We start from the raw sequence: 12,933 nt of genomic DNA on the forward strand, positions 1-12,933 counted from the left end.
AAAAAAAAAAAAAAAAAAAAAAAAAAAAATCTTCTTTCGGCCAGGCGCAATGGCTCACGCCTGTAATCCCAGCACTTTGGGAGGCCAAGGCGGGTGGATCACGAGGTCAGGAGATCGAGACCATTCTGGCTAATACGGTGAAACCCCGTCTCTACTAAAAATACAAAAAAGTTAGCCGGGTGTGGTGACAGACACCTGTGATCCCAGCTACTCAGGAGGCTGAGGCAGGAGAATGGCATGAACCCGGGAGGCGGAGCTTGCAATGAGCTGGGATCACACCACTGCACTCCAGCCTGGGCAACAGAGCGAGACTCTATCTCAAAAAAAAGAAAAAAAATCTTTTATAGGAATGGTTCATATTTCTGGGGGTCGCTGGCACAGAAAATGTGAGTCTTACTTTAAATATGGAAATAGGTTAAATATACTGAGTTACTTTAAATATGGAAATAGGTGAAAATACTGTTCCTTGTTCTGTATAGTCCCTTATAATTTTTAGAACACATTTATATACATTATCTCCTTTGATCTACACAACACCATGTGGTAGGATAGATGGATGTTATCTCTAAAGCACAAATAAGGAGTGGATCGGAGGGGTTTTTGTTTTGTTTTGTTTTTTGTTGTTGTTTTTGAGACAGAGTCTTGCTCTGTCGCCCAGGCTGGAGTGGAGTGATCTCAACTTACTGCAGCCTCTGCCTCTCGGGGTCAAGCAATTCTTCTGCCTCAACCTCCTGAGTAGCTGGGACTACTGGCACACACCACCATGCTCAGCTAATTTTTTTTTTAATTTTTAGTAGAGACGGAGTTTCACCATGTTGGCCAGGATGGTCTTGATCTTCTGGCCTCGTGATCTGCCCACCTTGGCCTCCCAAGGTACTGGGATTACAGATGTGAGCCACTGTGCCTGGCCTTTTTTTTTTTTTTGACATGAATTCTCACCCTGTTGCCCAGGCTGGAGTGCGATGGCGCAATCTTGGCTCACTGCAACCTCCGCCTCCCAGGTTCAAGCGATTCTCTCACCTCTGCCTCCCGAGTAGCTGGGATTACAGGCACATGCCACCACTCCCGGCTAATTTTTGTATTTTTAGTAGAGACAGGGTTTCTCCATGTTGTCCAGGCTGGTCTCAAACTCCTGACCTCAAATGATCTGCCTCGGTCTCCCAAAGTGCTGGGATTACAGGCATGAGCCACCGCATGCGGCCAATCACAGGCTTTTTGTGTGTCCTCACTCACAGAGCTCTGGGTGGCAAGCTGGTGCTGGAATCTCAGTCTTCTGATTCCTTATTTCTCTTTCTTCAACAAGAAACTAACTCAGTAGATTCCAGCATTCCTTTTTCTATCACTATGGGCCATGAACTCTTTCTTATTGCTTTTTCCTTCCACAGATTCATGAAATCTTAATGATATCATCAATAGCTAATTAGATCTTGACCTTAATTACAAGAAGCAAAAAATAAATATTGGCAAATTGTTAGCTTGTACAATTTTATCAAATTAAAGGAACAATTTTCATTCAGAATTTTCTAATAAAAAATAATGATAATGGCCTCTATTTCTTGTATTCTTTCTTATTTACATGGCAGACACAAGAGAGGGCCCATGTTAATAGTCTGAAGACTGTCATTCCTATGAGGATCCCATACAGGGACCAGTTGAGAGAACCTTCATTACAAGCTGGGGTTATCTCGTCAAGAACCTTGAATTTGTGTGGTACTCTGTGTTTCTGTAGTCATAACATTTGGAGCAATTGTGGGGCTGGGAACTTAGAGCTTTGCTTTCTCTTTCAATGTGTGGAGAGCACAGATCCTGGAGAAGCTAGAGCCTAACCCCTCTTATGCTCCTTAGGATGGAGTCCACAGAGAAGTGTGAAGCCATCATCACCCACTTTAATGGAAAATATATTAAGACACCCCCTGGAGTACCAGGTGAGGCATCTGGGGCTCAGGCTGAGAGGGCCACAGGTTGTTACTTCCAGTGAAGATTCTGGAGCAGCTTTGCATGAGTGTGCCTGGGCCACATGAGGTGGGACTCAGCTGCCCATTTCCCTTCTCTCTTGGCAGCCCCATCTGATCCCTTGCTTTGCAAATTTGCTGATGGCGGGCCAAAGAAACGACAGAACCAAGGAAAATTTGTGCAAAATGGACGGGCTTGGCCAAGGAATGGAGACATGGTAAGAGGACCTCTGAGGAGACAGGAGTACTAACGACATTAAAGTGGAATGGAAATGATCATGGCATGATTTCTCTGAGCTTAGGTGGAAAGCTTGAGAGCTACAGTATGTAATTGAGAGATGCTGGCTGTTAACATACTGCCAGTATGTTCTCGAGTGGGGCTTTGTGGCCTGCAGAATCAGAAAAACTGAAACAGCTGTAGTGAGACTTGTCCAGGCTTTAATTTGTTAAACTAAAACATTCCCAGCCTTGGACATTCTGGACCGGCTCCTGTTCTCACCCAAGGGCTCACAATGTGAACACTGTGTTCTTTCTTTATAGGGCAGCATGGCCTTGACCTATGACCCCACAACAGCTCTTCAGAATGGGTAAGGTTATTTTATATAATCAAGCCACCTGAAAATGATAATGGCCTGTGTCCAGACACTCAAATGTTTCATCTTAATTCTCTCTATTTGAAAGTCAAGGGAATGTTGGCTGTGCCTATCAGTTGGGGCCCTTCCCTTGTGGTTTCCTGTGACTCAGTACTGATTGAGGTTCCTTCCCACAGGTTTTACCCAGCCCCTTATAACATCACCCCCAACAGGATGCTTGCTCAGTCTGCACTCTCCCCATACCTTTCCTCTCCTGTGTCTTCGTATCAGGTATGTTCATGCCTGAAAAAGGGTGTGGTGGTTTTCCCTACTGTTGTGCTTTAAGTGAAGTAATATAAGGCTAGGAACTACTTGTTTTTTCTTTTAATCATATTACACACAATTTTACATAACAGTGTAAAAGATGATCTGTGTGTGTGGTCATATATATGGTATATAGTTTTAATGGTGTCCTCTTACTCCCCCTCCACCACCTCCACAAGTAAACTCATGTTAATGTCCTGTGTAGCATTTGTCATATTTTTTCATATGATTATACACACATGTATAGCATTTGGAGAGCTGTTTATTTTACAAAAATTGGACTATATTAAATATATTTTTACATTCACTCATCTCACTTAACAGTATCCTACACCAGTGATTCTCAAAAGTGTAGTCCCTGAACCAGCAGCATCAGTATCATCTGAGAATTTTTAGAAACAGAAATTTTAGACTCCCCTCCAAATCTACTGAATTACAAACTCTGAGGATGGGGCCCAGTGATCTGGGTTTTTGTTTATTTGTTTGTTTGTTTTCAGACGGCATCTCGTTCTGTTGCCCAGGCTGGAATGCAGTGACGCCATCTCTGCTCACTGCAACCTCCGCCTCCTGGGTTCAGGCGATTCTCCTGTCTTAGCCTCTGGAGTAACTGGGATTACAGGCATGTGCCACCACGCCCAGCTAATTTTTGTTTTTTTGGTAGAGACAGGGTTTCACCATGTTGGCCAGGCTGGTCTCAAACTCCTGACCTCAGGTGATCCGCCCTCCTCAGCCTCCCAAAGTGCTGCACCATGCCCAGCCGTGATCTGGGTTTTAACAAGCCCTCCAGGTGATCCTGTTGCAGCTAATGTTGAGATCCTCTGCTCTAATTTTATCTTTTTTAATGGTTGCATTATATTTCATGCTGCAGATATGCCAGAATTCTTTAGCTATACCAAATAGGGGCATTCACTTGGATTCGTTTTTTTGCTGCTATCAATAATGCTCCACTAAACACCCTTGTGCTGTATTTTTACATATGCGTGCTTCTATTTCTGGGGGCTAGAGTCCCAGGAGTTGGATTGCTAGGTTGAATGCTGTATGGATTTTCAGTTTTGTAGATGTTGCCAGATTGCTTTCCACAAAGGCTGTGTCACCTCACATTTCCACCAACCCTGTATGAAAGTACCCGTTTCCCTTCAGGCATAGGTGCTACTGCTCTTTTAAAATTGTTCCTGTCTTGCTGGGCTCGGTGGCTCACACCTGTAATCCCAGCAGTTTGGGAGGCCGAGGCAGGTGGATCACCTGAGGTCAGGAGTTCGAGACCAGCCTAGCCAACATGGTGAAACCTAGTCTCTACTAAAAACAGAAATTAGCTGGGCATGGTGGTGGTCACCTGTAATCCCAGCTACTCGGGAGGCTGAGGCTGGAGAATCACTTGAACCCGGTAGGCGGAAGTTGCAGTGAGCCGAGATCGCGCCACTGCACTCCAGCCTGGGCGACAAGAGTGAAAACTCTGTCTCAAAAAAAAAAATTGTTCCTGTCTTGATGAATGTAAAGTACATTGTTATTTTAATTTGCATGTCCCTTACTAGAGGTGAATTTAATCATTTCATTTGTCATAGTTTGATTTGCTTCTGTCTGATTGCTATTCATATGCTTTGCCCATGTTTCTATTTGGTTATTTGTTCTTTTCTCATCAACTTATAAAAACTCTATGTAAGTATTAATCTTCTAAATGTTATCTTTGTTACAAATTTTTTTTCCAATTTTATTTTTTGGCTGTTGACTTTGTGGTCCTCAAACTTCAGTGATGTATCAGAATCACGTGGAAAACTCATTGAAACCTGGGTTGCTGGGCATCACACCCAGAGTTTCTGGTTCAGTAAGATGGGTGGAAGGCAAGAATTTGCATGTCCAACAAGTTCCCAGGTGATGCTGCTGCTACTGCTGCTGGTCCAGGGACCATACTGTGGGAATCACTAGTTTTTGCCATATAAAAGTTTAAAATTTGGCCAGGTGTAGTGGCTCATGCCTGAAATCCCAGCAGTTTGGGAGGCAGAGGCAGGCGGATCACTTGAGCTTAGGAGTTCGAGACCAGCCTGGGCAACATGGCAAATCCCCCATCTCTACAAAAAATATGAAAATTAGCCAGGCGTGGTGGTGCATGCCTATAATCCCAGCAACACAGGAGGCTGAGGTGGGAGAATTGCTTGAGCCCAGAGATTGAGGTTTCAGTGTGCTGTGATCATGCCACTGTACTCCATCCTGTGCAACATGTCTCAAAAAAAAAAAAAAGTTTAAAATTTGTGGATAGTTAAATTTGTCTTTTCTTTTATAAATAATTTTTGAGACTGGGCGCGATGGCTCACACCTGTGATCCCAGCACTTTGGGAGGCCGAGGCGGGTGGATCACAAGGTCAGGAGATCAAGACCATCCTGGCTAACACGGTGAAACCCTGTCTCTGCTAAAAATACAAAAAATTAGCCGGGCATGGTGGCGCGTGCCTGTAGTCCCAGCTGCTGGAGAGGCTGAGGCAGGAGAATGGTGTGAACCCGGGAGACCATCCTGGCTAACACAGTGAAACTCCATCTCTACTAAAAATACAAAAAATTAGCCAGGTGTGGTGGTGGGCACCTGTAGTCCCAGCTGCTGGGGGAGCTGAGGCAGGAGAATCTTAGAGACCAGACAGACCAGACTCTGTCTCAAAAAAATAAATAACTTTTGAATTTCCTGTCTTTTTTTTTTTTTTTTTGAGACGGAGTTTCACTCTTGTTGCCCGGGCCGAAGTACAATGGCCCAATCTCAGCTCACTGCAACCTCCGCCTCCCGGGTTCAAGCGATTCTCCTGCCTCAGCCTCCCAAGTAGCTGGGATTACAGGCATATGCCACCACGCCCAGCTAATTTTGTATTTTTAGTAGAGATGGGGTTTCTCCATGTTGATCAGGCTGGTCTCGAACTCCCGACCTCAGGTGATTCACCCACCTCGGCCTCCCAAAGTGCTGGGATTACAGGGATGAGCCACTGCGCCCGGCAAATTTCTTGTCTTAATTTTAAAAACTATTCTCTGTCTCTATACTGTGTATCTGGTCTCTTAAGATTTTATGTTTTAATTTACGTTTAAATGTGTAATCATCAGGAATTTATCTTTGTGTATGGCATAAGATAGGAGTCTGTTTTCTTTCAGAGTGTTAACCAGTTGGCCTAGCACCAAATTCTTATTATTATTATTTTTTTTATTTTTTATTTTTTTTGAGACGGAGTCTGGCTCTGTTGCCCAGGCTGGAGTGCAGTGGCCGGATCTCAGCTCACTGCAACCTCCGCCTCCCAGGTTTACGCCATTCTCCTGCCTCCGCCTCCCAAGTAGCTGGGACTACAGGCGCCCGCCTCGTCGCCCGGCTAGTTTTTTGTATTCTTTAGTAGAGACGGGGTTTCCCCGTATTAGCCAGGATGGTCTCGATCTCCTGACCTTGTGATCCGCCCGTCTCGGCCTCCCAAAGTGCTGGGATTACAGGCTTGAGCCACCGCGCCCGGCCTGCACCAAATTATTAAATAATCTAACTTACTGGATTATTTCAAATCCAGTTTGAATTGAAATGTCCTTGCAACCCATAATATACCTTCTGTGTCTATAGATTTGCCTATTCTGGATATAGTAGGCAAAGCTCAGAAAATTGTATGATTGTGTGATTACACATAAGTAAAATCATACTTTTTTTGTGTCTGGCTTCTTTCACTTGGTATGTTTTCAAGATGTATCCATGTTGTAGCATTTATCAGTACTTCATTCTTTTTATGGCTGAATAATATTCCATTATATGGCTATACCACATTTTGTCCATCCAGTTATCAACTGGTCATCATTTGAGTTGTTTCCTTTTGGCTATTATGAATAATACTGCTATAAACATTGATATACAAGTTTTTGTGTGGACATATGTTTTCATTTCACTTGGGTATATACCTAGGAGTGGAATTGATGGGCTACATAGTAACTCTGTATTTAACTTTTTGAGGAACTGCCAAAGCGTTTTCCAGAGTAGCTGCACCATTTTACATTCCCAGCAGCGGCAGTGTAAAACACTTGTTTTTCTGTCCTTATAATTGTAGCCATGCTGGCCTGGCACTGTGGCTCACACCTGTAATCCCAGCACTGTGGGAGGCCGAGGTGGGCGGATCACTTGAGCTGAGGGGTTCAAGACCAGCCTGGGCAACATGGCGAAACCCCGTCTCTACAAAAAATACAAAAAATAACCAGGTGTGGGCTGGGTGCAGTGGCTCACCCCTGTAATCCCAGCGCTTTGGGAGGCCGAGGCAAGCGGATCACGAGGTCAGGAGATCAAGACCATCCTGGCTAACATGGTGAAACCCTGTCTCTACTGAAAATACAAAAACAAAATTAGCCAGGCATGGTGGCGGGCACCTGTAGCCCCAGCTACTCAGGAGGCTGAGGCGGGAGAATGGTGTGAACCTAGGAGGTGGAGCTTGCAGTGAGCCAAGATCCTGCCACTGCACTCTAGCCTGGGTGACAGAGCAAGACCCTGTCTCAAAAGTAGCCAGGTGTGGTGGTGCACACCTGTAGTCCTGCTGCTGCACTCCAGCCTGGGCAACAGAGCAAGACCTATCTCAAAAATAAGAAATAGGCCGGGCGCGGTTGGCTCAGCCTGTAATCTCAGCACCTTTGGAGGACCGAGACATGGGCGGGATACGAGGTCAGGAATCAGAGACCATCCTGGCTAAACAACAGTGAAAACCCAGTCTCTACAAAAAACTTACAAAAAACTAGCCGGCGTAGGTGGCGGGCCACCTGTATCCCAGCTACTCGGGGAGGCTGATGGCAGGCAGAATGAGTAAACCCGGGAGGTGGAGGCTTGCAGTTGAGCTGAGATCCGGCCACTGCATCCAGCCTGGAGCGACAGCGAGGACTCCGTCTCAAAAAAAAAAAAAAAAAAATATAGAAATAATAATTGTAGCCATCCTAATAGGTATGAAGTGGTATCCCATTGTGGTTGTGATTTGCATTTCAGCCTTTTTCATGTACTCATTGGCTATTTGTATATCTTCTTAGAGAGATATCTTTCCAAACCCTTTTTTTTTTCTAATTTTTTTAGTGACAGGGTCTCACTCTGTTGCCCAGGCTGGAGTGTAGTGTCAGAATCATAGCTCACTGTAATTTTGAACTCCTCTTTGCTCTTTTTTAAACTGGATTATTTATTGAGTTTTAAGAGTTGCTAATATTTTAAAAACAGTTTTCTTAATGTTTCTATTTTGAGTGGGGCATGCCAACTTTTCTGGGCTTTGTTGAATATTATTAGATCCTTGGGTCTGAACAATAGTTTCCAGGCAATTAACATTTTTGTTTTTGCTTGTTTTAGAGAGTGACTCAGACATCTCCTCTACAAGTACCTAACCCATCTTGGATGCACCACCATTCATACCTCATGCAGCCTTCAGTGAGTGTTCAGAAGTGGGCAGAAGCCAAAGAGGCAATTTGATGTAAAGAAAAAACTGACCGGGTGCAGTGGCTCACGCCTGTAATCCCAGCACATTGGGAGGCCAAGGCAGGCGAATCACCTGAGGTCAGCAGTTCGAGACCAGCCTGGCCAACATGATGAAACCCCATCTCTCCTAAAAATACCAAAAATTAGCCAGGCATGCGTAGTGGCAGGCACCTGTAATCCCAGCTACTCAGGAGGCTGAGACATGAGAATCGCTTAAACGCGGGAGGCGGAGGTTGCAGCGAGCTGAGATTGTGCCATTGCATTCCAGTCTAGGCAACAAGAGTGAAACTCCGTCTCAAAAAAGAAAAAGATAAAGAAAAAAAGGCCGGGCGCGGTGGCTCAAGCCTGTAATCCCAGCACTTTGGGAGGCCGAGACGGGCAGATCACAAGGTCAGGAGATCGAGACCATCCTGGCTAACATGGTGAAACCCCGTCTCTACTAAAAACTACAAAAAACTAGCCGGGCGAGGTGGTGGCGCCTGTAGTCCAGCTACCCGGGAGGCTGAGGCAGGAGAATGGCGTGAACCCGGGAGGCGGAGCTTGCAGTGAGCTGAGATCGGGCCACAGCACTCCAGCCTGGGTGACAGAGCGAGACTCCGTCTCAAAAAAAAAAAAAAAAAGAAAAAGAAAAAAAAAGAAAAAAATGGCTTTTGATGCCAGGAGATGTGGGTGTGAGTTCTGGCTCAGACCCTTGTGCAACCCAGCAGTAAGACCTAAGCTTGTTATTCTTAGACGAGGGTCCTTCCACACTGACAGGCAGAGTTCCTATTCTTTTGCATAGTTGGGTTGCTGCTCACTTACTATTTCTCAGGATTCTTAAATGTCTGTCTCCAGTGGTCCCGACAGCCACCAGTCACTGCTTTAGGCAGCCTCACAGGATGCTGCAGCTAACCCTGTCCTTTGTTGCTGTCTCTAGGGTTCAGTTCTGACACCAGGGATGGACCATCCCATTTCTCTCCAGCCTGCCTCCATGATGGGACCCCTTACCCAGCAACTGGGCCACCTCTCCCTCAGCAGCACAGGCACGGTAAAGCAGGATATTTCTGATTGCAAACTCTCTGAATGAGCACGGCATACCTATGTAATACTCTTCAGCATAAGTAACTTATGAATAATGATGGAATTACTTCAGTGTCATCCAGGGCACACTCAGAACAGGACTTAAACTACAATGGTAGTGCTCCATGAGCCAGGAATACAGCCATTCTGCTCCTCAGCCCACCTCTTTTAACTGATTCCTGCTCATGCACCTCATAAATAGTGCTTCTGTCTGCATATTAGTTTACGATACACATGTGTCCTAGGAATCCTCATCAAAATAGTACCTGGAAGGATGGTTTCTTAATTAGGTTTCTTTTAGGCTTACTGTATTCCTTTTTGCATAGAAAGGGCTCAAGGGTAGAGAAGGAAGTGTGTTAAGGAAAAGCAGAAGGAAGTCGGGAAAGAGGAGGAAAATAAGCCATATAGGGCGATGCCTCCCTAACAGTGTACTTTAGAACCACCTGAATTGCATTTAAGAAGCTAATGCTCAGATCAATTAAATTAGAATCTCTGGGGTAGAACACAGGCATCAGTATTTTTAAAACCCCCCAGCTGCTTCAAATGTAGCCAAGAATCACTGCTATAAGCCCGTTGTTTCTCTTTCTAGTATATGCCGACGGCTGCAGCTATGCAAGGAGCTTACCTCTCCCAGTACACCCCTGTGCCTTCTTCCAGTGTTTCAGTCGAGGTAAGGGTGTTATCATTTCTTTGGATTGAGGTTAGGAAAATGAACGGAGGCAGGTTTCCCCTGATCAAGATCTTCTTCTCACAATGATGCTGATTCTGTGTTCACAAATAGCTGGTAGGTATATGAAGAACGTAGGAAGGATGTGCTCGCTTAGGCAGCATGCATACTAAAATTGGAACGATACAGAGAAGATTATGGCCCCTGTGCAAGGATGACATGCAAATTTGTGAAGCGTTCCACATTTAAAAAACAACAACAGATGTAGGAAAGAAGGACTTGATCTGAGTTCATGAATGAGGCCCTTCCTTACATTTGGCCAGCCAGTAGTTAACACCAGGATGCTGGCTTGTATTGACTAGTGTGTCTTGGGAAGAGGACAGGCTGCTAGGAAGGTTGGGGACGTGGTGGTGTGGGTGGAAACACTCACACATGAGTGTGGAGAGTGGGTAGGTTTGGGAGGGCGCTCGATGTAGGGTGGGCTTTGGTATAGTGGGAGGTGAGGAAAGGAATGCGTAAGATGACACCCCTCCTTGGCTATGGCACAGGAGAGCAGCGGCCAACAGAACCAAGTGGCAGTGGACGCACCCTCAGAGCATGGGGTCTATTCTTTCCAGTTCAACAAGTAACAGTGGGTAAGAACCACATGCTGGGGGGCAGGGAGGGCTGTGCTGGCAGATAGCAGCTCAGCCCAGCCTGAAGTCAGACAGGTTCTCATGTTTGTCTTGTCTCCTCTCTGGCTTGTGCCTTCTTTAGGAGATTCCCCTCCCCATCTTTACTGAATAGAAATGAATTCTTGGAGATACTCTTGCTCCCAGATTCCAGAGGGTTAACCAGGAATGGAGACCATCCGTCGGCCCTGCTAAGGACTAACACTCAGCCATCGGTTTTCGCAGGCCTGGGCCTGGAAAAAGAAAGCTCTATGTTCCTGCCCTTTGCTATTTCTCCGTTGCTGATGGAGCCTGGGGGAACCATCACTTTTCTTGTGTGCTACATTCAAGGAGATCAAAAAAACTTCTTTTCTTTTGCAAAGAAAGCTTTTGTTTTAACTGCAACGTAATTTTCCCCTACCCTAAAGAGACATGGTGGTTGTAGCTTCTCATCTATATGAAAAAGTTTTTGATATATTGGAATTATTTGGGAATGCTTTTAAAATAATTTGTAATTATTTCTTTACAAACCGAAACAGAACAGAAAGATGTGGTGCTAGAACATTGCTGAAGGAGCTCTACTTACTGAGCTTAGTTCTGGACTTTTTTGATGTGTGTCTATGTGTTTTAAAAAGTATGCAGCCTTTAAAAAATTTGTTTGGTAAAGCTCTCAGCTCACACACCCCATCTCCTCTTCACCCATATTATGCCTTCTTTCTCTAGTCCAGATTCTTCTTTTTCTCTTTTCTAAACAGCTGAGCCTGCCTATTTTGCCCTCTTACAGCTTTTAATTTTATGCATTTTTTAAAATGACATTTCATGTGGAATTTGGGGTTGGGGGGCAGGCTGGGCAAGGAACAAGGTAGAACACTAAGTAGGCCATGGAAGTGGCTGTTCTTTCCCCCACCCTGCCACACCCTGGGAGAAAAAACTAGACTTTGGCTTCAGAAAGCACAGATGTGACCCAGGCTTACTAAAGAGACAATTCCACAGCCCTGGGAACACACCCTTGAGCCAAATGTGAAGACTAGGTCTTCCCTGGCAAGTTCCGGAAGAATGGACTTACTGACTTTTACCAACTCTTCTCACTGCCAAGGCCAACAGCATCTGAGGAAGTGTCTTTTCCAGCTACAGCTTTTTGGGAGTACCTGCTTTCCTGCTTCCTGGAGGATATTTTCTGTCCTGGGCTTCATGGCCCCTCTCTTCCCTGTTGCACGTTGCTGTGCTCAGAGCCTTTGCAGCTGTGATCTAGTTGAATCCACATAGGCTCCTTCCACACTGTGGAAGATCTGCTGCTTCACCCACAGACCAGAGGTTCTCAACCAGAGGTGATTTTGTCCTTCCCAAGCCTTTGGCAACATCTAGAGACAATTTTGATTGCCATGCCTGGAGGTGGGATGTGTGTGCTACTGGCATCTAGTGGCTGGAAGCCAGGATTGCTGCTAAACATCGTATACTGCATAGTATAGTCCCCACTACCCCCAACCAAGAATTATCTGACTCCAGAGGTCAATATTACCAAGATTGGGAAACACTGATATATCAGTGTTGTCCCTGCCTCCTGGGTTAGGGTAAATTCTCACCCCAACCCTGGACAAACAGTGCCTTTTGACACTCATGCAACTGTTTGGGAAGGACTGGACTGGGATCCTTGAATTCTCCCCAGACTTTGACTTTTGATAACTCTGTAAGTAGCAAGAGTGATTCTTGAAAGAGTTGTGGCTCCATGCTGAATGCACACGTGTACTCAGAGGGATTCAGTGGGCAGTGTTCTGGTGTGTGCTGTGCAATGGTGGGAAAGGACAAAGCTCTCTAAACTGTCCAGAGCAACTTGCCCTGCCCTGGTGTGCTTGGACCCTTTGCCCAGGGAACCAGGACATGAGAAATAATATTCCTTCTGTGGAAGGACAACAGAGAGCTAGGGTAGAAAAGAACAATAAATTCCAACTCTTTTTTTTTTGAGACGGAGTCTCGCTCTGTCGCCCAGGCTGGAGTGCAGTGGCCGGATCTCAGCTCACTGCAAGCTCCGCCTCCCGGGTTTATGCCATTCTCCTGCCTCAGCCTCCCGAGTAGCTGGGACTACAGGCGACCGCCACCTCGCCCGGCTAGTTTTTTGTATTTTCAGTAGAGATGGGGTTTCACCGTGTTAGCTAGGATGGTCTCGATCTCCTGACCTCGTGATCCGCCCGTCTCGGCCTCCCAAAGTGCTGGGATTACAGGCTTGAGCCACCGCACCCGGCAAATTCCAACTCTTTATTAGGCCAGGAGT

The 12,933-nt window shown here is 45.6% G+C and overlaps 1 protein-coding gene across 4 annotated transcripts in view; it reads left to right on the top strand.

The window, feature by feature from the left end:
• RBMS2 (RNA binding motif single stranded interacting protein 2) overlaps positions 1–12,617 on the top strand; it is a 73,553-nt gene extending 60,936 nt beyond the window's left edge. For 3 of the 4 annotated variants that reach the window (XM_017853371.1, XM_017853368.1, XM_017853370.1), the window contains 9 exons: positions 1,846–1,925; positions 2,061–2,170; positions 2,493–2,539; positions 2,722–2,815; positions 8,163–8,240; positions 9,205–9,310; positions 9,937–10,017; positions 10,563–10,649; positions 10,771–12,617. In XM_017853371.1, coding sequence (XP_017708860.1) covers positions 1,846–1,925; positions 2,061–2,170; positions 2,493–2,539; positions 2,722–2,815; positions 8,163–8,240; positions 9,205–9,310; positions 9,937–10,017; positions 10,563–10,649; positions 10,771–10,796 — 709 coding nt within the window. In that variant the 3' untranslated portion in view covers positions 10,797–12,617. Of the gene's footprint in view, positions 1–1,845; positions 1,926–2,060; positions 2,171–2,492; positions 2,540–2,721; positions 2,816–8,162; positions 8,241–9,204; positions 9,316–9,936; positions 10,018–10,562; positions 10,650–10,770 lie in introns of all 4 variants that reach the window. The other variant, XM_017853369.1, reaches the window with a different exon arrangement.
• Positions 12,618–12,933: the final 316 nt, after the last annotated feature.

This window comes from Rhinopithecus bieti, unplaced genomic scaffold (genome assembly GCF_001698545.2).
Source record: "Rhinopithecus bieti isolate Rb0 unplaced genomic scaffold, ASM169854v2 scaffold_35950, whole genome shotgun sequence".
NCBI classification, from domain to species: domain Eukaryota; kingdom Metazoa; phylum Chordata; class Mammalia; order Primates; family Cercopithecidae; genus Rhinopithecus; species Rhinopithecus bieti.